The 24,135-nt window shown below is 46.8% G+C and overlaps 2 protein-coding genes across 2 annotated transcripts in view; one reads left to right on the forward strand and one right to left on the reverse strand.

Moving 5' to 3' along the window:
- Nucleotides 1-24,135, forward strand: part of LOC308608555 (uncharacterized protein) — a 934,308-nt gene that overhangs the window by 387,282 nt on the left and 522,891 nt on the right. The window lies entirely within an intron of this gene.
- Nucleotides 9,650-10,828, reverse strand: LOC308608841 (melanoma-associated antigen B4-like; the record flags this gene model as incomplete). Its single annotated transcript, XM_081222171.1, has 1 exon — nt 9,650-10,828. The coding sequence occupies exon 1, from the start codon at nt 10,757-10,759 to the stop codon at nt 9,650-9,652; it is 1,110 nt and encodes a 369-aa protein (XP_081078297.1). The 5' UTR covers nt 10,760-10,828.

A 24,135-nucleotide genomic window follows, 5' to 3' on the forward strand; every position in this document is an offset into this window, starting at 1 on the left:
TTAATTAATTATGCCTGTGTAATGAAGCCTGCCTAAGAATCCTAACCAAAATGGTCTGGAGAGCTTCCAGTTTGCTGAACGCATGTAGGTGCTATGAGGGTGATGCAGCTGGAGAGGGCATGAGAGCTCCACACCCCTTCCCCACACCTCACTTCTAGGCATCTCTTCCATTTGGCTGTTAGGGAGTCACATCCTTTTATAATAATCCAGTAATCTAGTAAGTACACTGTTTCCTTGAGTTCTTTGAGCCATTTTAGAAAATTACCAAACCCAGGGAGGGGGGGTGTAGGAGCCCCCAATTTATAGCCTGTCAGTCAGAATTATGGGAGACCTGGGTTTGGATTAAGTGTAGGGCAATGTTGCGGGAACGAGCCCTTACCCTGTGGGATCTGATGCTAACTGCAGGTAGATATTGTCAGAATTGAATTCAATTGTAGGATACTCAGCTGGTAGAGAATTGGTTTGTGTGAGCAAAACAAAACAAAAAACCCATACATTTGGTGTCAACAGGCTTGAGAATAGAAGTGTAGAGATAAGTATTCTTTCCCTTTAGAAATGCATTTTCTCCTTTCTCTATTAATGCAGTGATTTCCAACGGTCAGTATTTTCTAATATGATATCTTTGTGTTCCTTAGTCAGAGCCCATTTCTTCATTTAATCACATGGTTATGAGTGAGTATCCTTATATTGGGGCATTCTTATCTGGACTTTGTATCAAGGAGGGCTACCCTATTAAAATGGTTGATCCGTTTTCTATCTTTTTGTATGGTTTGGAAGAATTCAAATAAGGTGGTGATTAGTTTTTCCCCGATCATTTGGTGTGAGGGGGCTCCAAACCTGGATTGTCCTGGAACATTCTGATGGTGCTCTGGGTTTGGACTACATTTTCACTTTAGTGATTTATAGTTTGCTAAAAATTGTTCCATTTTACTTGGGTTTTCAAATTTAAAGGCATGATATTTATAATAAAACAATCATATACAACATTACAGAGAATAAAGTAATGAACCCAATATACCTGGAACCTCAGCATCAAGAATCCTCAATAATTGTTGGAAACAACTTGTTCAGATTAAGGCTTATTGATTTACCAGTTTGTTTATTGGCAAGTTCACTCCTGAGACAAAGCTGTGTGCTTCCATTAGGAGACACATAGTGTCTGTTTTCTGCTTCCTGGTGGTATTGACAGTTGGTGAGGGTCTTTCCCCTTATCCATTAATCCATTAGGGGCTGTAGAATGGTAATTCTCTCATTCTATCTGATTCTATCATTCCACTGATTTTACATACATACATATACCTATATATTATACATAGTATATGTATAGTGGGATCAGTCACTCTATTGATTGTATTATATATAATATTAAAAATATAACTCATTGATATATATCCACATAACATTTTAAAGTGAATAATTCAGTGGCATTACTGCATTCACAATGTTGTACAATCACCGCCTCTCTCTTGTTCCAAACCTATTCCTCATTCCAAAAGGTAACTGCTCCCCGAAAACTGGGTTTGCCTCTTGGTGGGTGTCGAGCCAAATACACAGCCAAGTCAAAGAGCAGGAGAAGGAAGGATTTATTACTTGCAGCAAGGCAGGAGAACCCTGGGGATCTTTCCCAAAGCAGTGTTTCCCTGGACAGCAGAACTGGGGAAGTTTGAAGCTAAGGGTACATGCATATTCATGAAGGGGCTTGAGCAGAGGAGAATTCAGTGTAGAGTTGGGGCAAAGGTCAACAGAGTCCGAGCTTTATAGGGGTTTGAAGTCACAAGGGTCAGAAAAGATTACGGTCATCATTCCTTCCGTTCCAGTTGATCTGGTGGTGGTTGATCATTCGAGGGGCGTTTGAATTCTGCAGAACAGCTGAAGAATGTGCTTCAGGCTAATCTTTACCCTTTGAAAAGACTGGGAGTCTTAACAACTGACTTATTACCTTTGCTACTGTTACTACTCCTGCCTGATAACAGTCTTTTGTTGCTGCATTCTTTTATTCCCTTAAGATCATTATTATGGAGGTGTGTTCAAGGGCAAACATCGTTTCACGAAATGATCTTAAAATGGCTTAGATCACAAAATGGCTTAGGCCAAAAATGGCTTCTCTTATGTCAAGAAAGCCATGCCTGGTTCTCTTTCTCCAGGGACCGCCTACCCTATCTGCTTACATAACCTCTTACCCTTCAAAAAGTTACTTCTCATTCATAGCTCTCCCTAGCTCCGGGCAACCATCAATCTGCTCTCTGTCTCTGTGAATTTGCTTATCCTGGATAATTCATGTAAATGGTGTCATACAATATGTGACCTTTTGTTTCTGACTCCTTTCATTTATCATTTATCATAATGTCTCCAAGGTTCATCCATGGTCTCTCAGTTATCCGTACGTCATTCCTTTTTATGACTGAATAATATTCCATTGTAAGAATATACCACATTTTGTCTGTCCGTTCATTCAGTGATGGAAATTTTGGGTTGTTTGCATTTTTTGGCTTTTATGAATAATGCTCCTTTGAATATTTGGGTACAAAGATTTGTTTGAATACAATTTTTAAGTTATTTTGGTTATATACCTAGGAATGGAATTGCTGGGTCATACGGTAATTCTTCCTTTAAATTTGAGGAACTACCAAACTGTTTTCCAAAGAGGCTGAACCATTTTACATTCTTCCCAGCAATGTATGAGGGATCCAGTTTCTTCATATCCTCACAAACACTTTTTATTTTCCATTTTTATAACCAACGTAGTGAAATGGTATCCCACTGTGTCTTTTTTGTATACATTACCCTAATGACTAATGATATGGAGCATCTTTTCATGTACTGTTTGGACACTGGTATATCCTCTTTGTAGAAATGTCTATTCAGGTCCTCATCTCCAACTTATGAGGGAGGCTTTGGATATTGACCTCCTAGGTAAGCTCACTCATTGGTGTATTTATTCAGAGGCCAGTCTCAACACACCATTAACAGATTCCAGAGTTGGACTTGAGGGCACACTGGGGAAGTCTCAGGAGAAAGGAGCTCTAACGTGGGAACGTGCTGGAGCTGAACACACGTGCTGGGACCAGGGCAGTGAGCTTTCAAGGAACCCTGGAGCGAGGGGCAGGAGGACTCTAGATAAATGAAGCCCACAGACAATCCCCAAATTATGGTTTATTCTTGTACTAACCTTCCTTCATCAGGGCTGTTTATAGTACTTTGGCTACAGGGTTTTTTGTTTGCTTGCTTCCTTTTTTTTTTTTTTTAAATTGCCTGAAATAGAGTTTGAAGTAGTGAGGAGACAAGTGAATTAAAGGATACTAGGTCTGCCTCAGGCTGGGAAGAGTGAAACAGTGTGGCCTCTAGACGAATTCAGACCAAGGGTCTATTCCCAGCTCTGTCACAAGTCTTGTGAACTTGAGAAAATTGCAAGTTCATCATCTGCAAAGTGAGTCTGATAAGCCCTATCGTGTAGAGCTATTGTAATATACGTGATGTTTGTAAAGCACTTGCAACAATGGTCTCTCAAGAATGGCATTTATTACTGCGATAACTATGACCCCAGACCATAATACCAACTCTTGGGGATTTTTTTCTTTAATCTCATGAGATGTCAGAAACTACGCAGCACCTTTGGAATGAACAAAACTGCTTAGACAGTAAAACTATGTAAAATTTTCCCATTTGTAAATATGTCATTTGAGTGTAGAGGAATCTCTCCCAACTGGATGCTACTCAGAGGTTCTAGAATTTGCGTCAAGGACCAACAGCTTCCCTCCCAGGTGCCTTTTCATCCAAACCACCCCTATTTTCATTATAGTTTCACCAACACCAAAAATGTAGCCTTCATTTGGAGTTCCCCAGATTACACTTAAGATAAGTAGTAGAACATCCCTTTAATGGCGTGGCCTCTGGCCCTTTGACCCCAGTGCAAAGAGTGCTATCACAGTGGCTTCTTGACATCTCACTTCAAGGAAGTATCCTCCTTGTTTCTCGGAAACTCCCTGGAGGCGATGGGATTCAAACACCTAGTTTGTGCACTGTGTTCACCTGCACTGGGACAGGGACAAGGAACCCATTTTATTCCTGCCCCGGGTGGAGATTCTCTCTGTTTTACCCACAGTCCCAAAGTAGAAATTCAGGGTAATCTTCCATTCCAGTGTTGAGTCTCTCAACTCTGAGGCCCACCATCTAAGGGTCCCACCCTCCCCCACCACAATTCACTCAGCCCCATTTAGCCCACCATCCCGCCTAACTTAAAGTCACCTCCTCAAGGGAACTGCAGTGTGCCAAAGCTCCAGACTTCCTTGCTTCAGAGCATTTACGCTTGACTGCTCTCGTCTGGAACCTCCTCTTTCTCACCCCTTGTTTTAACTTGTCATTTATTTAGGTCTTAGAGCGTGTCTCACCATCTTCTTGATATGGCAGCAGCTCCTAGGCTCTAAAGTTCTGTGGACAGTGGCTCAGTCTTCTTCTTCTTACCATCCCCAGTTCTGCCATGGAGCCTTCCAAAGAGTAGATGCTCAATTAATGGTTGGGAATAAGAGTGGCAACGAGAAGGATGTCTACTTTATTATTGTTTAATTTCTCTCACAATCTTGAATAACCTAAGAAAACATCTTTCAATTTGACAAAAAGAAGCACTAAAAGAATAAGAGAAACCAAAAATGTACCACCATTTACTCTTTTTCTTTTCTTTTTTACTTGACCCACATTATTTTACTGCCGAGTCTATTCACAGTTCCATGGAAATCCCTCTTCCATTGCTGTGTTTCCTTGTTCTGGGTCATAAAAAAAAAATGGAAGGTTTCTAAATTTGTTTTATGAAATATCAAAACTTTAACTTGTACCTGATAAAAGTAATGGATATGTGATCCTTATTGTCACCAGCAGAATGGCGATTTCCTTGGTTCTTGCCCTCCCAAGGAGGAAGAATTCAATCGAGAGGCGTAGAGCAGTTTTAAGTAGCAAGAGTTCAGTTAAGCAGAGCAAAAGTACACTCCCGAGAAAGCAGGAGAGCGGGCTGTCTGGAAACCAGAAGCAGCCCCGCAATGGGGTAGGGCTGTGTTTTGTAGAGTGGTGGTCCCTCCCTGTGTCCTGTGTTATTTGAGTGACAGATCGATTGACAGCTTTAGGTTATATAACTTTCCTGCTAGTATGCAGGCACTTACCCGTAAGCACCCAAGCAGAACCCATGGGGTGGGGCGGGGAAGCAAAAGCCGCAATGCTAAGTAATTACAAATGAGGCATAATGAACCCGGGGTTACCTTGAGTCACCTTTTAGGTCTTGGTGCGCCTGCGTCAACCTGTGCTGGCGGTTTTGTCTTGCTTGGTCCAGGTACGGCTGGAAACCTAGCAGTGGTCCTTGACCACGAGAAGGAGGATCTCTGGGCATGCTGCAACCACCAGTGTCCAGGTAGGGGAGGGAAAGGCGAACCGTCCAGGATGGGGCAGGCCCGCTCATCTGTGACTCGCTATCCTCACCTTGGCTCTGGGCACCCTCTTCAGATCCTGGGCATGAAACCCCTGCATCACGAGAGCTCGTGGCTGGGGCTCCCTGAGGCTCCTGGCGAGTGCCAGCAGCAGGGGAGCTCAGGGGAGTACCCCGAGAAACAGAAGCGGGGGAGGAGGGCGACTCTTCTATCTCTGCCGCCGCCGCCGCCTCAGTGGCCTGGGCACCCTTGAGCCTCTGAGTCTCCCCCCGGGCCTGGCGGCGTTTCTCCTGGGCACGGCGCTTGCTCTTCCGGCCCCGAGGCATGATGACACAGGTCAGGGCCAGCAGGCGGGGGTGTGGGCAGGAAGGCAGGCAACGAGGGCACCTGGGGGAGGGACAAGGAGATGCTGTGAGCACCTTCAGCGGGGAGAGTCCTCCCTGGCTTTAACCAAGGCCGCCTCTGCAGGGTCCTTGAGGGCACTGCCCGAGGGCCCACAGGGCTCCTGTTCTCCTGCTCAGCCTGTCCCCTGAGAGCCCTGTGGAGGACGGTCGACTGAGCCTTGGGGCACAGCCAGCCAGCCCTGCCTGGGCGGTACGGGGGTGACAGAAGGGGCTGCCAGTGGGACCTTCCGTGTTCTAGGGCAGGGAGTCCACTCAGTTCATCTTCAGGATCTTTAGGTGGACAGCAGCCAGGGCCTGGGCCTCCTCCCCTCTGTTGCTCTGCCGTTGACACCTCGGTGGTTCTGGGGACCCATGAGGAGGAAGTGAGGGGTGCCCCAGCTCACCGCCCTGACAGGGGGAACCCAGTGCTGACAGCTCTGTGGAGTCCTTTCTCTCCTGGGATCACTGGGTCCTCAGTCCCTATTCACTGCTCTCAGTTGGCTTCACGTAGGGCCTGGGACCCACCCTTCTGCCCTCTAATGGCTTTACCTTCAGGCTGAGGATCTCACCTCCCTTAGACCTGATGTAAAAGAGCCTCGGCCCGACTGCCCTGTCCTGAGCCTTCAAGTGCTGAAAGCAGGGGCAAGGCTAGACTCTTTGTCGTCCCCACAGCTCAGGGGGTGGGGCATGTTCCCCTTAGTCGTCACTCAGGGTTCTCAGTTTGATTCCTGGGAAGGCCTGTGGCTCCTCTCTCTTTACCTGAGGACATGTGCTCATAGAAAGGCCCACAGCTCTCTGAGACCCAATAGAAGAAGGTGAGGGTAGCCTGATTTCCCACATCTACCTGTGGTCTCTGAAGGCAGAAAGCTGTGGCAGGCAAACCCAGGCCTTATGATGGTCGGCCGCACCAGTCCTCACGCAGCCTCCTCGGTTTGACTCCTGGGAAGACCTATAATTTCTCCCTCTCTTCACCTATTACTGTGCTCACTTCTGTGTCACCCCGGGAGGAGTTAAGGGTTGCGTCTGCTCGGCCTGACATCTATCCAGGCGTCTCCCAGGACTGACAGCAGGGGAGAGATGATGTGCTGCCCCCATTGTTATGGTTTTCACGCTCCACTCCAGCCTTAGGTCCTCACCCCAACTCCTAGCACAGCCTGGAAATTTCCCCTATGCTGAGTCAGCCAGCCTCAGAGCAAAGTCCTCACCACCCTGAGTCCCCAGAAGTAGAAGTCAGAGTAGGCCACGTGTAGCCACAGCTATTTCTCAGGGGCTTCTGAGGACTAACAGCAGAGGGCAGGATTCTCCGGGCTCCACTCCGCTGGGGTCTGTGACCTCAGTAGTCCTCAGTCTGTCAGGATCTGGGACTCTTCCCTCTACTGACCCGAGTCCTCGGGAGCTGGAAGCAAGTGGGTGACACATGGAACTGCCCCTGCCTGGGGCTTCCCAGGGCCGAAGGGTGGTGGGGCTGTGCATGTGTTCCTCTCTCTTTTCGGTTGGGCGTTCCCCTTGGTCCTCACTCAGAGCCCTTACGCTGACTCTTCCCGTGACCTAGAGAGGCCTGTGCTCTCATACTGCAGCCTTTAATTCCCTGAGACCACCTAGGAGGATGTGAGGGTTGCCTCACGTGGGCATGACTGCCTGTGGTCACTCATGGCCGACAGTAAGGGAGGGATTCTGTGGCGTCCCCACTTTTATGATTTGGGTGGTTCCCTCAGTCCTCGTGGTCCTGTGCTTGGCTCTTGGCATGACCTGGAATTCCTCCCTGTGCTCACCTGAGGCTGGCCCCTGAGACCAAGTGCCTCATCTACCTGAGACGCTCTAAAAGGAAAGGTGTGGGGCGCATCATGCCAACATTCCTGGCTTTGCCAAGGGGAGGCGTCCAGTGGCAGGGCTGTGTTCTACGTGGAGTCCCTCTATCCCCATTTAGAGACACTAGATTTCCAGTCTCTACTGAGTGAGGCTGTTCCCCATAGACCAAGGCCCTCGTCTCCCTGAGACCACGCCCAGTGGAAAGAGGGGGCACGTCAGCCAGAAAACGTTGTCCTGGGCCTCCTGGGGCTGACGTCAGGGGTGGGACTCTGCATTCTCCTCTGTTCTGGAGTGAGTGGTCCTCTTGCTCCTCATTCAGGGTCCTCATCGTGAGGCCTGACCAGACCCAGGACTCCACCCTCCACTCCCCTGAAGCTGTGCTCGTCGGAACAAAGGCATTACCTTCTTGGAAATTCTGAATTGGAAGCCAGGATGAACCAGATCTGTCCGAAGCTGTTGGGGTCTTTTGAGGAGCAGGATTTTACAAGGCCCCACTCTTCTGGAGTCAGTGGCCCCTCAGTCCTAACTCAGGTTTCTTACCTTGATTTCAGGTAGCATATGGGACTCCACCCTCCCTACTGTCTGTCTGCCAGCCTCAGGCCAAGGCTTTCACCTTCCTGAGACACCAGAAGGGGAGGTAAGGGACCTATTCCCTGGCTACCCCTGCCAGGGGCCTCTGTGTGGTCCCCCTTTGTTATGGGGAGTCCACTCATCAGCACCCAGTGTCCTCACCCTGAAGCAAATTAAGGCCTGTTAGGATCTCCGACCTGGGCAGAATTGGAGATGCTGCCCCAAGACCAAGGAACTCACCTCCCTGAGAACCTCTCCACCCTTGCCCCGGAGGAGGAGAAGGGGTACCTTCAGACACACAGCTCTGCGCATGGCCACAGAAGGGAGAAAGCAGGGTATACCTTGTGGGGCCCCCTTCTGTTCTAAGGCCCTCACCTTGAGTAGCTCTCAGAGGCTGGGACTCCTCCCTCCACTGACCTGAGGACACAGCTCTTAAACCAAGGCTTTTATGTCCCTGAGAAACTTGAAGAGTAAATGAGGAGATGCTGATCTTTTCAGGGTATCTGACGGTACATATGTAGAAGACCCCATTGTCACCAAAAATTTCTTTTTTATTTATACCATTCACTTATTCAGCGTTACTATTACTGTATTCCACAACAGTGCTTTGGGAACAGGGCCCCTTTTATCCCATGAGATACATTTTGGAGTGGTGAGAAGAAAAATGAATTAAAAGACGTAAGGTCTGGCTTAGGCTGGGAGGAGTGGAAGAGTGTAGGCTCTAGACGATTCCAGACCAGGGGACTAGACCCAGCAAGGTCCCTTAATCAGTCTTGTGAAGTTGAGAAATTTGAAAGTTATTCACCTATAAAGGGAGTCTGCTAAATCCTATCCTGCATGAATGCTGGAATGTTATGTACTACATGGAAAGCAGTGGCATACTCATTAAGAAATATTGGGGTTTTGATGAATGGCAGTTATGATATGATTATTATGAACCCCCAAAATACCATCCTCCCATCAGAGTTTATTTTTAATCCAGTAGGTGGCAGAGAATATGCAGTGCACTAGGACAAAAGAAACAAATACTCACAAATGAGCTAATCAGTCAAAGTATCTTTTATTTCTACCAAAAGAAAGTTTCAAAGAAATAAGGCAAACTACGAATTAAATACCTTTTACTGTGTTTTCTCCATTTTTTGTTTCTAAATATTTTCTGTGGTTGCCTTTCACATTTCCATGAAAATCTCTATTGCACTGCCATGTTTTCTACTTCTGGATCATACAGAAAATATAGATGGTCGTGAATTTCTTTTATATATACCCAAACTGTAACTTTAGAACTCTTTGAACAGCAATAAGTATGCAAGCAATGTCATTCACGAATTCGTATTCTTAAGAAAACACACTATTACAAGAAAAAAAACATTTGAAAAAACCTAAATAAATCAATCAATAATATATAGAAGTTACTAGTTTAAAACAGGAAGATAAATGAGATCTATACTTTGTTCCCTCCACCCCTACTACTCTGCACTATTTAGGAGCCTGACTGCTCTCTTCCGAAACAAAGTGAGCAATCTGCCCGCGGCCTCCCTCCCTACGTGTGGAGGAGCTGCGGGCCTTGGCCCTGGAACGTGCTTTGCGCTCAGCAACAGCTGCAGCCCTGGCCGCGGCTCTCACTCTTGCTCTCTCTACCTCATCTTTCATAGCCTCCTCATAGAGATCTGGGAAGGCCCTGGGGACGGTATCATTGATCTTGGCTATATACTCCAGCACTTCCATCTTGCTGGTTTCAGCGTGGGCTCTCGGGCCCCACAAGAACTCATATTGCGGAGGATCGCTGTTGGGCACCTGGCAATACATCAGATACTTCTGCTGCAGGAAATACTTGCTGATGAGCCTCGTGGGCTCCCCAAAGATCGAGTGGCTCCTCCCAGCATAGAAACCCAATGAATTGAGGAAATCCCAGATCTCCTCCTCGGTGGCACGGTTGCCGTTCTCGAAGATCTTGCCCAGGATAGCCATCAGGACACCGGACGTGGGCAGCCCCGACTCATCACTTGGATTTCCCTTGCTGCACAGGCCCAGCTTGCTGATGAGGGCGTAGGAGTGACTGCTGGGGTCGACTTCCTTCAGATCGAGGCCAAAGACCAGCTCCATGCACTCAGAGGCTCTCCTGAGGATCTCAGGGAAGTGCTTCTTGTACTTCTTGTTGACCACCTCCAGCAGTGCTGCCTTCGAGATGGGCTCCTTCATCTTGTACTTATCCAGCAGGAACTGCCCCAACTTCTTGGCCTGCCTGGTCAGACGATCTCTGTAAGTGCTGTGAATGGAAGGTGCTGCCTGGGCGGTACTTGCACTTTTCTCATCTTGGCTCTGGGCACCCTCTTCAGATCCTGGGCATGAAACCCCTGCAGCACGAGAGCTCGTGGCTGGGGCTCCCTGAGGCTCCTGGCGAGTGCCAGCAGCAGGGGAGCTCGGGGGAGTACCCCGAGAAACAGAAGCGGGGGAGGAGGGCGACTCTTCTATCTCTGCCACCGCCGCCGCCTCAGTGGCCTGGGCACCCTTGAGCCTCTGAGTCTCCCCCCGGGCCTGGCGGCGTTTCTCCTGGGCACGGCGCTTGCTCTTCCGGCCTCGAGGCATGATGACACAGGTCAGGGCCAGCAGGCGGGAGTGTGGGCAGGAAGGCAGGCAACGAGGGCACCTGGGGGAGGGACAAGGAGATGCTGTGAGCACCTTCAGCGGGGAGAGTCCTCCCTGGCTTTAACCAAGGCCGCCTCTGCAGGGTCCTTGAGGGCACTGCCCGAGGGCCCACAGGGCTCCTGTTCTCCTGCTCAGCCTGTCCCCTGAGAGCCCTGTGGAGGACGGTCGAGTGAGCCTTGGGGCACAGCCAGCCAGCCCTGCCTGGGCGGTATGGGGGTGACAGTGGGGGCTGGCAGGGGAGGTAGGTCCCCGCGGTTCCCATTCAGAGTCAGGATGACAGTTGTTGGCAAGACTCCCCCACCCCACCCCCACCCCATGCCCTCTGCTGCTCTGAAGGTGACACCACCATCCTCCGTGGCACCCAGGAGGAGGAAAGGAGGGAGCGTTCAGCCCACCACCGAAGGGCCCTGGGACCCTCCCTTCTGCTGCCTCGTGGCTGCCCCTTCAGAACAAAGCTCTAACCTCCCTTGGACCTGGCAGAGGAAATTACGGGCAGGCTCGGCCTGACAGTCCTTTCTTGGGAGTTTAAGGGTTGACAGGAGGGGACAGGCCATGTTCTCTCTGGTCCCTTCTCTTCGGGGTGGGTGACTCCCTTAGTCCTCACTCGGGTTCCTCCCTGGACGGCCGGTGCAGCCTGGAGCTCCTCTCTTGCCCCGAGGGCCATCTGCTCGCACCAGTGCCGGCACCTCCCTGAGTCTCACTAGGAGGCAGTGAGGGTGGCCAGGCGGCCGCACGTGGCAGAGTTTTACCAAGCCTGCAGCGTGCGGCAGACAGGTCGAGGCCCTGTGGCTGGCGGCCCCACTGGCCCTCACTCAAGGGCTTGGGCTGACTCTTGGCAGTGCTTAGGGACGCGCCTTCTGCTGGCCTGCACCTCCCCTCTCAGACAGCAGCCCTCCCTTCTCCGCGTGTGGCCAGAAGGAAGCGGCTGACAACAGGGGAGGGGTTCTGAGGTGCCCTTGCGACGGGGAGGACGGTCCTCACCCTGACTCCTCCCGTGCCCTGGAAATCCTCCCTCTGCTGACCTGCGGCCAGCCCCTCAGAACAAGGCCCCGTCCTCCCTGGGTCTCCCGCGTCCGTCCGTCCGTCCGCGTTCGCACTGAGGGAGTCTCTCAGTCTTTAGACCTGCCCGGAGGCTCCCAGGCCGACGTCAGGGGCGGGGTCTGTGTGGCCGCCATTTTGGGGTGTGGAGCCCGTCGGTCCCCACAGGGGTCCCGTCCTTCACAGGGCCTGGGACGCTCCCTCAACTGAGGTGAGCCAGGGTCCACCAGCCTCAGAGCGAGGCCTTCCTTGCCCGAGACCCCGCGGGGGAAGCGGATGGACTTTGGGCCTAACGGCCAGGCCCGAGCCTCTCGGGCCGAGAGCAGGGGCAGGGTGGGCGGGGCCTGTGTGGCCGCCTCTTTTCAGAGGGAAAGGGGATTGGGGGTGTCGTGGGCGTCCCCGCACTTCTAACTGGGGTTACCTCACACTTTGACACCTGACGAGACGTGGCACTCCTCCTGTGGCTCACCCTCACCGGACGGCAGCTCTCAACAATGGCGTCGCCCCCACCGCGTGTGTAGGAGGACGTCACATCCGGTCATGCGCATCTGGGCTCCAGGAGCACAGCAGTGGGGGGCTGGGGCCGGGGCGGGAAGGGGGTCGGAGGGTGGTTCCAGGGGAGCTTCCCGCAGGCCTGGCACGAGGGCCTTTCGTTGACTCTTGGCAGGTCCTGGGACTTTTCCCTCTGCTGAGCTGAGTCAGCAGGCGTCACACCTTGGCTCTCATTTCTGTCGGCACCCCCAGCCGGAAGTATCTGGGGGCCTGAGCCTCACAGCCATGCCTGGGTCCCCCGAGACTGACGGTGAGGGCTCTTTGGGGCCCCCTCTTCTATGGTGGATGGTGCTCTCAGTCCTCCCTCAGTGTCTTCTCTTGACTCCCTGTAGGTGCTGGGCTACCTCCTGTCTGCTGACCTGAGGCCAAGGCCGCACATCAAAGACGTCAACTCCCTGAGATGCTGGTGTGAAGCGCAGGCACATCTCATCTGGACACTTCTGCCTGGAGCCTCCCAGAGACGGCTGCTGCAGGTAAGATGAGCTGAGGGGAAAGGAGGCGAGACTCTCTTCTGTGGTTCGGAGCCCGTCAGGTCTCACTCAGGGTCCTCACGTTGACTGCTGGCAGGGCCTGCGATTCCTTCCTTCTCTGGTATGAATCCATCCCTGTCCCCAACCATGCCCCACAGAATCCCAGAGGAGTTAGTGAAGGGGCGCCTTAGCCTGACAGTTCTCACTGTGGTCTCTCTTTGTTGACATCAGGGGCATTGCCCAGAAGTTCAGAAATGAATTTCTGTCCTTTTGTACAACTACTGTGTTACTTGCTTTTCTCTTTGAGTCCGTGTGTGATAGTCTATTAAGATGATCATTTAAAAAGGCCGGTCGCCATCCACTAACAAAGTTTCAGATGGTTATTTCACAGCCTGTGGACCATACTGCCACAACCAGCCCAATCTTTGGTGTCCCATGCTCCTGGCATGCGGGCTCTGAAATGCTGCCTCGGTTCCTTCAGTGAAGCAGTAGAGATCCATGGTCCCAGAGCACAGTGGAAGAATCAAGGGCTCAAGTTTAAAGGCTTTTCTCTAATCAATCCTGTCATCTGCCTCTCTTGCAGGCTACAGACCTGTCTCGAATTCAGGGCATCCCCCTACCTGCCCACACTCAGGTTCTAGTTCAGTGGCGACTTATTGCCCCTCAGGGATTATTTAGTTTTGTGTTTTTGCGTTTGTTAATGTTTTTTCTTTATTCCTTCTGTAATGTTTCCATGGTTGATTTTGGGTACAGGAAACAGTAGCCCATGTTTGATTGTCATCAGCTGCTATGGAAAAGGTACTAAATCTGAATTAAGGAAAATCAATATTCTTACAATATCTGTGCCTCACGAGTACGCATAACATACTATTCTGGTTGAGACTTCTTTTTCCTAAGTCAATCAGGAAATTCTTATTGTTGCCTCCATGTAGATTATATACATTTTTCTATGGTTTCTTTCTAGGTATGTTTTTTTTTATTGTTGCTTTTGTCTATGGTGTATTTTCTTTTTTTATTTTTTTTGATTTTTTTAACATCTTTATTGGAGTATAATTGCTTTACAATGGTGTGTTTGTTTCTGCTTTATAACAAAGTGATTCAGTTATACATATACATATGTCCCCATATCTCTTCCCTTTGCATCCCCCTCCCTCCCACCCTCCCTATCCCACCACTGTAGGTGGTCACAAAGCACCAAGCTGATCACCCTGTGCTTTGCGGCTGCTTCCCACTAGCTATCTATTTTACGTTTAGTATGTATGCCCATGCCACTCTTTCACTTTGTCCAAGCTTACCCGTCCCCCTCCCCGTATCCTCAAGTCCATTCTCCAGTAGGTCTGCATTTTTATTCCCGTCTTGTTGCTAGGTTCTTCATGACCATTCTTTTTTTTTTTTAGATTCCATATATATGTGTTAGCATACGGTATTTGTTTTTCTCTTTCTGACTTACTTCACACTGTATGACAGACTCTAGGTCCATCCCCCTCAGTACAAATACTGCAGTTTCGTTCCTTTTTATGGCTGAGTAATATTCCGCTGTATATATGTGCCACATCTTCTTTATCCCTTCATCTGTTGATGGATACTTAGGTTGATTCCATTTCCTGGCTATTGTAAATAGAGGTGCAGTGAACATTTTGGCACATGACTCTTTTTGAATTATGGTTTTCTCAGGGTATATGCCCAGGAGTGGGATTACTGGGTCGTAGGGTAGTTCTATTTTTAGTTTTTTAGGGAACCTCCATACTGTTCCCCGTAGTGGCTGTATCAATTTACATTCCCACCAACAGTGCAAGGGGGTTCCCTTTTCTCCACACCCTCTCCAGCATTTACTGTTCGTAGATTTTTTGATGATGGCCATTCTGACCAGTGTGAGATGATACCGCATTTTAGTTTTGATTTACATTTCTCTAATGGTTAATGATGTTGAGCATTCTTTCATGTGTCTTTTGGTGATCTGTATGTCTTCTTTGGAGAAATGTCTATTTAGGTCTTCTGCCCATGTTTGGATTGGGTTGTTTGTTTTTTTCATATTGAGCTACATGAGTTGCTTGTATGTTTCGGAGATTAATCCTTTGTCTGTTGCTTCATTTGCAACTATTTTCTCCCATTCTGAGGGCTGTCTTTTCATCTTGTTTATGGTTTCCTTTGCTGTGCAAAAGCTTTGGAATTTTCATTAGGTCCCATTTGTTTATTTTTGTTTTTATTTCCATTTCTCTAGGAGGTGGGTCAAAAAGGATCTTGCTGTGATTTATGTCATAGAGTGTTCTGCCTATGTTTTCCTCTAAGAGTTTGATGGTGTCTGGCTTTACATTTAGGTCTTTAATCCATTTTGAGTTTATTTTTGTGTATGGTGTTAGGAAATGTTCTAATTTCATTCTTTTACATGTACCTGTCCAGTTTTCCCAGCACCACTTATTGAAGAGGCTGTCTTTTCTCCACTGTATATTCTTGCCTCCTTTATCAAAGTTAAGGTGACCATATGTGCATGGGTTTATCTCTGGACTTTCTATCCTATTTCATTGATCTATATTTCTGTTTCTGAGCCAGTACCATACTGTCTTGATCACTGTAGTTTTGTAGTATAGTCTAAAGTCCAGGAGCCTGATTCTTCCAGCTCTGTTTTTCGTTCTCAAGATTGCTTTGGCTATTCAGGGTCTTTTGTGTTTCCATACAAATTGTGAAATTTTTTGTTCTAGTTCTGTGAAAAATGCCCGTGGTAGTTTGATAGGGATTGCACTGAATCTGTAGATTGCTTTGGGTAGTAGAGTCATTTTCACAATGCTGATTCTTGCAATCCAAGGACATGGTATATCTCTCCATCTATTTGTATCATCTTTAATTTCTTTCAGCAGTGTCTTATAATTTTCTGCATACAGGTCTTTTGTCTCCTTAGGTAGGTTTATTCCTAGATATTTTATTCTTTTTGTTGCAGTGGTAAATGGGAGTGTTTTCTTGATTTCACTTTCAGATTTTTCATCGTTAGTGTATAGGAATGCTAGAGATTTCTGTGCATTAATTTTGTATCCTGCTACTTTACCAAATTCATTGATTAGCTCTAGTAGTTTTCTGGTAGCATCTTTAGGATTCTTTATGTATAGTATCATGTCATCTGCAAACAGTGACAGCTTTACTTCTTCTTTTCTGATTTGGATTCCTTTTATTTCTTTTTCTTCTCTGATTGCTGTGTCTAGAACTTCCAAAACTATGTTGAATAAGAGTGGTGAGAGTGGGCAGCCTTGTCTTGTTCCTGATCTTAGTGGAAATGGTTTCAGTTTTTCACCATTGAGGACAATGTTCACTGTGGGTTTGTCATATATGGCCTTTAGTATGTTGAGGAAAGTTCCCTCTGTGCCTACTTTCTGGAGGGTTTTTATCATAAATGGGTGTTGAATTTTGTCGAAAGCTTTCTCTGCATCTATTGAGATGATCATCTGGTTTTTCTCCTTCCATTTGTTAATATGGTGTATCACGTTGATTGATTTGCGTATATTGAAGAATCCTTGCATTCCTGGGATAAACCCCACTGGATCATAGTGTATGATCCTTTTAATGTGCTGTTGGACTCTGTTTGCTAGTATTTTGTTGAGGTTTTTTGCATCTATGTTCATCAGTGATATTGACCTGTAGTTTTTTTTCTTTGTGACATCCTTGTCTGGTTTTGGTATCAAGGTGCTGGTGGCCTCGTAGAATGAGTTTGGGAGTGTTCCTCCCTCTGCTATATTTTGGAAGAGTTTGAGAAGGATGGGTGTTAGCTCTTCTCTAAATGCTTGATAGAATTCGCCTGTGAAGCCATCTGGTCCTGGGCTTTTGTTTGTTGGAAGATTTTTTTTTTTTTTTTTTTTTTTTTTGCGGTATGCGGGCCTCTCACTGCTGTGGCCCCTCCCGCTGCGGAGCACAGGCTCCGGACGCGCAGGCTCAGCGGCCATGGCTCACGGGCCCAGCCGCTCCGCGGCATATGGGATCCTCCCGGACCGGGGCACGAACCCGTATCCCCTGCATCGGCAGGCGGACTCTCAACCGCTGCGCCACCAGGGAGGCCCTTGTTGGAAGATTTTTAATCCCAGTTTCAATTTCAGTGCTTGTGATTGGTCTATTCATATTTTCTATTTCTTCCTGTTTCAGTCTCGCAAGGTTTTGCATTTTTAAGAATTTGTCCATTTCTTCCAGGTTGTCCATTTTAGTGGCGTAGAGTTGCTTGTAGTAATCTCCCATGATCCTTTGTATTTTTGTAGTGTCAGTTGTTTCTTCCCCTTCTTCATTTCTAATTCTATTGATTTGAATCTTCTCACTTTTTTTCTTGATAAGTCTGGCTAATGGTTTATCAATTTTGTTTATCTTCTCAAAGAACCAGCGTTCAGTTTTATTGATCTTTGCTATTGTTTCCTTCATTTCTTGTTCATTTATTTCTGATCTGATCTTTATGATTTCTTTCCTTCTGCTAGCTTTGGGGTTTTTTTGTTTTCTTTCTCTAATTGCTTTAGGTGTAAGGTTAGGTGGTTTATTTGAGATTTCTCGTTTCTTGAGGTACGATTGTATTGCTGCAAACTTCCTTCATAGAACTGCTTTTGCTGCATCCCATAGGTTTTGGGTCGTTGTGTTTCTTTGTCATTTGTGTCTAGGTATTTTTTGATTTCCTCTTTGATTTCTTCAGTGATCTCTTGGTTATTAAGTAGTGTTTGTTTAGCCTCCATGTGTTTGTATTTCTTACAGGTTTTTTCCTGTAATTGATACCTAGTCTCATAGCGTTGTGGTCGGAAAAGATAATTGATACGATTTCAATTTTCTTAAATTTACCAAGGCCTGATTTGTGATCCAAGATATGATCTATCCTGGAGAATGTTCCATGAGCACTTGAGAAGAATGTGTATTCTGTTTTTTACGGATGGAATGTCCTATAAATATCAGTTAAGTCCATCTTGTTTAATGTATCATTTAAAGCTTGTGTTTTCTTATTTATTTTCATTTTGGATGATCTGTCCATTGGTGAAAGTGGGGTGTTAAAGTTCCCTACTATGAATGTGTTACTGTCGATTTCCCCTTTTATGGCTGTTAGTATTTGCCTTATGTATTGAGGTTCTCTTTTGTTAGGTGCATAAATATGTACAATTGTTATATGTTCTTCTTTGATTGATCCCTTGATCATTATGTAGTGTCCTTCTTTGTCTCTTGTAATAGTCTTTGTTTTACAGTGTATTGTATCTGATATGAGAATTACTACTCCAGCGTTCTTTTGATTTCTATTTGCATGGAATATCTTTTTCCATCCCCTCACTTTAAGTCTGTATGTGTCCCTAGGTCTGAAGTGGGTCTATTGTAGACAGCATATAAACGGGTCTTGTTTCTGTATCCATTCAGCCAACCTATGTCTTCTGGTTGGAGCATTTAGTCCATTTACCTTTAAGGTAATTATCTATATGTATGTTCCTATTCCCATTTTCTTAATTGTTTTGGGTTTGTTATTGTAGGTCTTTTCCTTCTGTTGTGTTTCCTGCCTAGAGAAGTTCCTTTAGCATTTGTTGTAAAGCTGGTTTGGTGGTGCTGAGTTCTCTTAGTTTTGCTTGTCTGTAAAGGTTTTAATTTCTTCATCAAATCTGAATGAGATCCTTGCTGGGTAGAGTAATCTTGGTTGTAGGTTTTTCTCCTTACTCACTTTAAATATATCCTGCCACTCCCTTCTGGCTGGCAGAGTTTCTGCTGAAAGATCAGCTGTTAACCTTATGAGGATTCCCTTATGTGTTATTTTTCCCTTGCTGCTTTTAATATTTGTTCTTTGTATTTAATTTGTGATAGTTTGATTAATATGTGTCTTGGCGTGTTTCTCCTTGGAGTTATTCTGTATGGGACTCTCTGTGCTCCCTGGAGTTGATTAACTATTTCCTTTCCCATATTAGGGAAGTTTTCACTTATAATCTCTTGAAATATTTTCTCATTCCCTTTCTTTTCCTCTTCTGGGACCACTAAATTTCGAATGTTGGTGTGTTTAATGTTGTCCCAGAGGTCTCTGAGATTGTCTTCAATTCTTTTAATTAGTTTTTTTTTTTTTTTTTGCGTTATGCGGGCCTCTCACTGTTGTGGCCTCTCCTGTTGCGAAGCACAGGCTCCAGACGCGCAGGCCCAGAGGCCATGGGTCACGGGCCCAGCCGCTCCGCGGCACGTGGGATCCTCCCGGACCGGGGCACAAACCTGTGTCCCCTGCATCGGCAGGCGGACTCTCAACCACTGCGCCACCAGGGAAGCCCTAATTCTTTTTTCTTTATTCTGCTCTGCAATAGTGATTTCCACTCTTTTATCTTCCAGGCCACTTATCCGTTCTTCTGCCTCAGTTATTTTGTTACTGATCCCTTCTAGAGAATTTTTAATTTCATTTGTTGTGGTGTTCTTCACTGTTTGTCTGCTGTTTAGTTCTTCTAGGTCCTTGTTAAACGTTTCCTTTATTTTCTCCATTCTATTTCCAAGATTTTTTTTTTTTTTTTTTTTTTTGCGGTACGCGGGCCTCTCACTGTTGTGGCCTCTCCCGTTGCGGAGCACAGGCTCCGGACGCGCCGGCCCAGCGGCCATGGCTCACGGGACCAGCCGATCTGCAGCATGTGGGATCTCCCCGGACCGGGTCATGAACCCGTGTCCCCTGCATCGGCAGGCGGACTCTCAAGCACTGCGCCACCAGGGAAGCCCTATTTCCAAGATTTTGAATCATCTTTACTATCATTATTCTGAATTCTTTTTCAGGTAAGCTGCCTATTTCCTTTTCATTTGTTAGGTCTGATGGATTTTTGCCTTGCTCCTTCATCTGCCGTGTGTTTCTCTGTCTTCTCATTTTGCTTAATTTACTGTGTTTGGGGTCTCCTTTTTGCAGGCTGCAGGTTCGTAGTTCCCATTGTTTTTGGTGTCTGTCCCCAGTGGCTAAGGTTGGTTCAGTGGGTTGTGTAGGCTTCCTGGTGGAGGGGACTAGTGCTTGTGTTCTGGTGGATGAGGCTGGATCTTGTCTTTCTGGTGGGCAGGTCCACGTCTTGTGGTGTGTTTTCGGGTGTCTGTGGCCTTATGATTTTTGGCAGCCGCTGTGGTAATGGATGGCATTGTTTTCCTGTCTTGCTAGTTGTTTGGCATGGGGTGTCCAGCACTGTAGCTTGCTGGTCGTTGAGTGGAACTGGGTCTTGGCGTTGAGATGGAGATCTCTGGAAGATTTTTGGCCGTTTTATATGACGTGGAGCTGGGAGGTCTCTTGTGGACCAGTGTCCTGAAGTTGGCTTTCCCACCTCAGTGGTACAGCCCTCACTCCTGGCTGGAGCTCCAAGAGCCTGTCCTCCACATGGCTCAGAATAAAAGGTAGGGAAAAAAAGAAAGAAATAAAATAAAATAAAATAAAATAATTATTAAGAAAAAAATGTTTAAGTAATAAAAAGAAAAAAAAACCGGATAGACAGAACCTTAGGACAAATGGTAAAAGCAAAGGTATACAGACAAAATCACGCACAGAAGGATACATGTACACACTCACAAAAAAATAGAAAAACGGAAAAAAAATTGATACCGTTGCTCACAAAGTCCACCTCCTCAATTTGTGATGATTCGTTGACTATTCAGGTATTCCACAGATGCAGGGTACATCAGGTTGATTGTGGAGATTTAATCCGCTGCTCCTGAGGCTGCTGGGAGAGATTTCCTTTTCTCTTCTTTGTTTGCACAGCTCCCGGGGTTCAGTTTCGGATTTGGCCCCGCCTCTGCCTGTAGGACGCCTGAGGCCGTGTGTTCTTCGCTCCAACAGGACGGGGTTAAAGGAGCAGCTGCTTCAGGGGCTCTTGCTCACTCAGGCCGGGGCGAGGGAGGGGTGTGGATGCGGGGCGAGCCTGTGGCATGCGGTACGTTCTCCCGGGGAAGTTGTCCCTAGATCACGGGACCCTGGCAGTGGCGGGCTGCACAGTGTCCGGGAGGGGATGTGTGGAGAGTGACCTGTGCTCGCACACAGGCTTGTTGGTGGCGGCAGCAGCGGCCTTAGCGTCTCATGCCTGTCTCTGGAGCTCCTTTAAGCGGCGCTCTTAATCCCCTCTCCTCGCGCACCAGGAAACAAAGAGGCAAGAAAAAGTCTCTTGCCCCTTCGGCAGGTCCAGACTTTTTCCCGGACTCCCTCCCGGCCAGCTGTGGCGCCCTAGCCCCCTTCAGGCTGTGTTCATGCCGCCAACCGCAGTCCTCTCCCTGGGATCCGAGCTCCGAAGCCCGAGCCTCAGCTCCCAGCCCCGCCTGCCCCGGCGGGTGAGCAGACAAGCCTCTAGGGCTGGTGAGTGCCGGTCGGCACCAATCCTCTGTGCGGGAATCTGAGCTTTGCCCTCCGCACCCCTGTTGCTACGCTCTCCTCCGCGGCTCCGAAGCTTCCCCCTCCGCTACCCACAGTCTCTGCCCGCGAAGGGGCTTCCTAGTGTGTGGAAACCTTTCCTCCTTCACAGCTCCCTCCCACTGGTGCAGGTCCCGTCCCTATTCTTTTGTCTCTGTTTTTCCTTTTTTCTTTTGCCCTACCCAGGTACGTGGGGAGTTTCTTGCCTTTTGGGAGGTCTGAGGTCTTCTGCCAGCGTTCAGTAGGTGTTCTGTAGCAGTTGTTCCACGTGTAGATGTATTTCTGATGTATTTGTGGGGAGGAAGGTGATCTCCGCGTCTTACTGTTCTGCCATCTTGAAGCTCCTCAGTCTATGTTTTGTTTTATCAATCTCCAGATTCAGCTGTCTTATAACTAGTTCAACAACATAAACAGAATCGAGTAAGTTAATTATCAAATCAAACAGAATTGGATTAATCATAGGTAATGTTAGAAAAGCAATGGTTTTTGAAGCCTATCAGTCCTATAGCTTAGTCTTGGCTTCTTAACAGCTTCCACCTAAAATTGGCTGAACCTTAGTTTCCCCACTTGTAAAATAGTGATAATGCCTACATCATGGGATTACTTGAAGGATTAAATGAGATCCACAGGTTGACTACTCTTCATTTTCAACTTCAGAGAAATTCCATAAACTCTAAATTATAGTCTCTACTCTGTAAAAATATGGCCTCTTATCTTTTCCTTGGCTTAAATTTGTTTTTGGTCCATAGTGTGTTTTGGGAATGTTCTTGAAAATGTCGCAGTTGGCTTTTTGTAGTCAGCTTTGAATTTGCTGTCCACAAAGTGAAGAAGCAGAAAAGTCAGGTGGTAATGACAAAATGCACTTACCTTGCCCTGTAATGGAGTTAACCCATAAATCCAAGGAACTCATTTAAGAGAAGGCAATGTATTTGAGTCTGTGTGCCTTCTCCTTAGCCAGTGGCAAGTTTCCTTGGCCTTTATTAAGGGCAAAAAATGAAAACCTGTTCGCCGGGGAAAAAGAAAAAGAAATATTTGGGGTTAAAAGTCTACCTGATTAGCCCTGTAACATCCTTAAAGTTATACTTTCAGTGGCAAGAAAATTCCTCATTTAGTTTTCTTTACTAACCTACTCTTTTCCCCCCAAATAAAAGCAATATCTTATTTTTAGAGAGCAAAACTTAAATCCAAAGTATTTCATTGTTCAAATAGTTATGAAAAGGCTGCTAAATCTATAATTATAAATCTCATTCATGTGAATTGAAGGAAATAAAACAAAGCACCCACCCTTCTTTGTTTCTGGAATCTAACAGATCCCCAACAAATAAATCAGGCCCACGTAATTGTAGCAGTTGTTCAGGCTAAAACTTTTCTATATTCACATACATCCATAGTTCTAAGTTATAAAATTGGAGGTTTTAGAGCGTATTAATGGAGGTCTGCGGACAATATGGGTTGGTCAGTTGGTTGGACTTCTGAGACCAGAACCACTTTAATGTATCATTTATGTCAACTTTTCATTGTCTGCCTGATTTTGTTGCATACTCTTAAAGAATGGCCTGCCCTCTTTTCTCTATTCCACCTTGAAGACTCCCTAATGCCACTCCTCAGGTGCATTTGGGGAGTCCTTCCCTAATGCCTCCATAAGCACTTAAACACTCTCCTCTGTGGTACCCAAGTACTGTATTGTAAGTACTTAGTTCTCTCTCGCTGTCTCTCCCCCAGCCCGGCACACACACACACACTTGTCTAGTATGTCCTCCAGAAAGGTCATAAGCTTTGTCCATCAGTGTTTCCACAGCACTTAACACATGGTAGGCACACAGTAGGTGTTCAGTGTTTGAACTGAGTTTGCTGAATGGATGGATGGAAGAATGAACAAATCTTAAGGGTCTTGAAGCTTCATCACTTTTCAGTGGAGTCCTCTGATGTCCTCTGAACTATTTTGCTGGTATCTGGAAACCATTAATAACTAGGGAAGAAGGAAAGGGTTCAAAGAGTGAGAGTCAGCCGCCTTGCAACCCGTCACAACATTAGAAGAGACCTTGTAAACCCAACAGTTAGCTTCTCCTTCCTCTACCACCTACCCAAGGAAGGTGTAAGAGTAGGGTTCCAGCTGCTGAGGAGAGATACTGGTGATTTCTGCCATGCCATGGGGGCCACATATGAGTTGTACAAGGCTCAGAATACAAAACTGGAAATGCTTTAGATTCTCCGAAGGTATTTTTTCCTTCTTTCAAGTTATTGTCAATCAAAAAAGTGCATTCCAAGGTCAATAAAATGATGTAGGAATTGTTCATGCCACTGTTCCCTGATTACTGCAGTCAATCAAAAATCCATTTTATGTTATTTCAACATGATGGTGCTTGGTTTATTCAGCTGCATACCTAACAGGGTCTTTGATTAAGCACATGGTGTGGGATTGAGCGAATATTGTCTTATGTACTTTGTACACAGACCTCCCCTTTGCAGATGACCCTCTAATCCCCCCCGCAACCCCCAGAAGCACTTCTCACTTGAAAGAAAATTTAACCCAGCTTTATAGGAAAAAGAAACACTTTCATCCTACTTGCTTATATTGTCTATTTTCAGCTGTGTTTTTCTTTGTACAGTACACTTTCCAGAAGGTGAATGTAGGTGCTCTTCCACATATATTTTCAAGGTATGTTTTTGCTCCAATGACAATTCACTTGTTACTTATACGGTAAGCTCGGGAGTGTGGTGTTGGTCACAGCTGCTACCCTCTGTTCTTGCAGTTGGCAGCGCACATTCACCAGAGATCACCTACCCCGTTCACCCTCAAGCCCACAGTTGGAGAAAACTGCTTTTATTGTTAAAGCTATTCAGCTGCAATTAAGAGGGCACCTGAGAATTTGGAAACTCTTCAGTCCATTAGTTGGTGCAGCATTAGTGTCTGCGAGTAAAGGTTG

Source organism: Mesoplodon bidens, assembly GCF_964165515.1.
Source record: "Mesoplodon bidens genome assembly, chromosome: X".
Lineage (NCBI taxonomy): Eukaryota > Metazoa > Chordata > Mammalia > Artiodactyla > Ziphiidae > Mesoplodon > Mesoplodon bidens.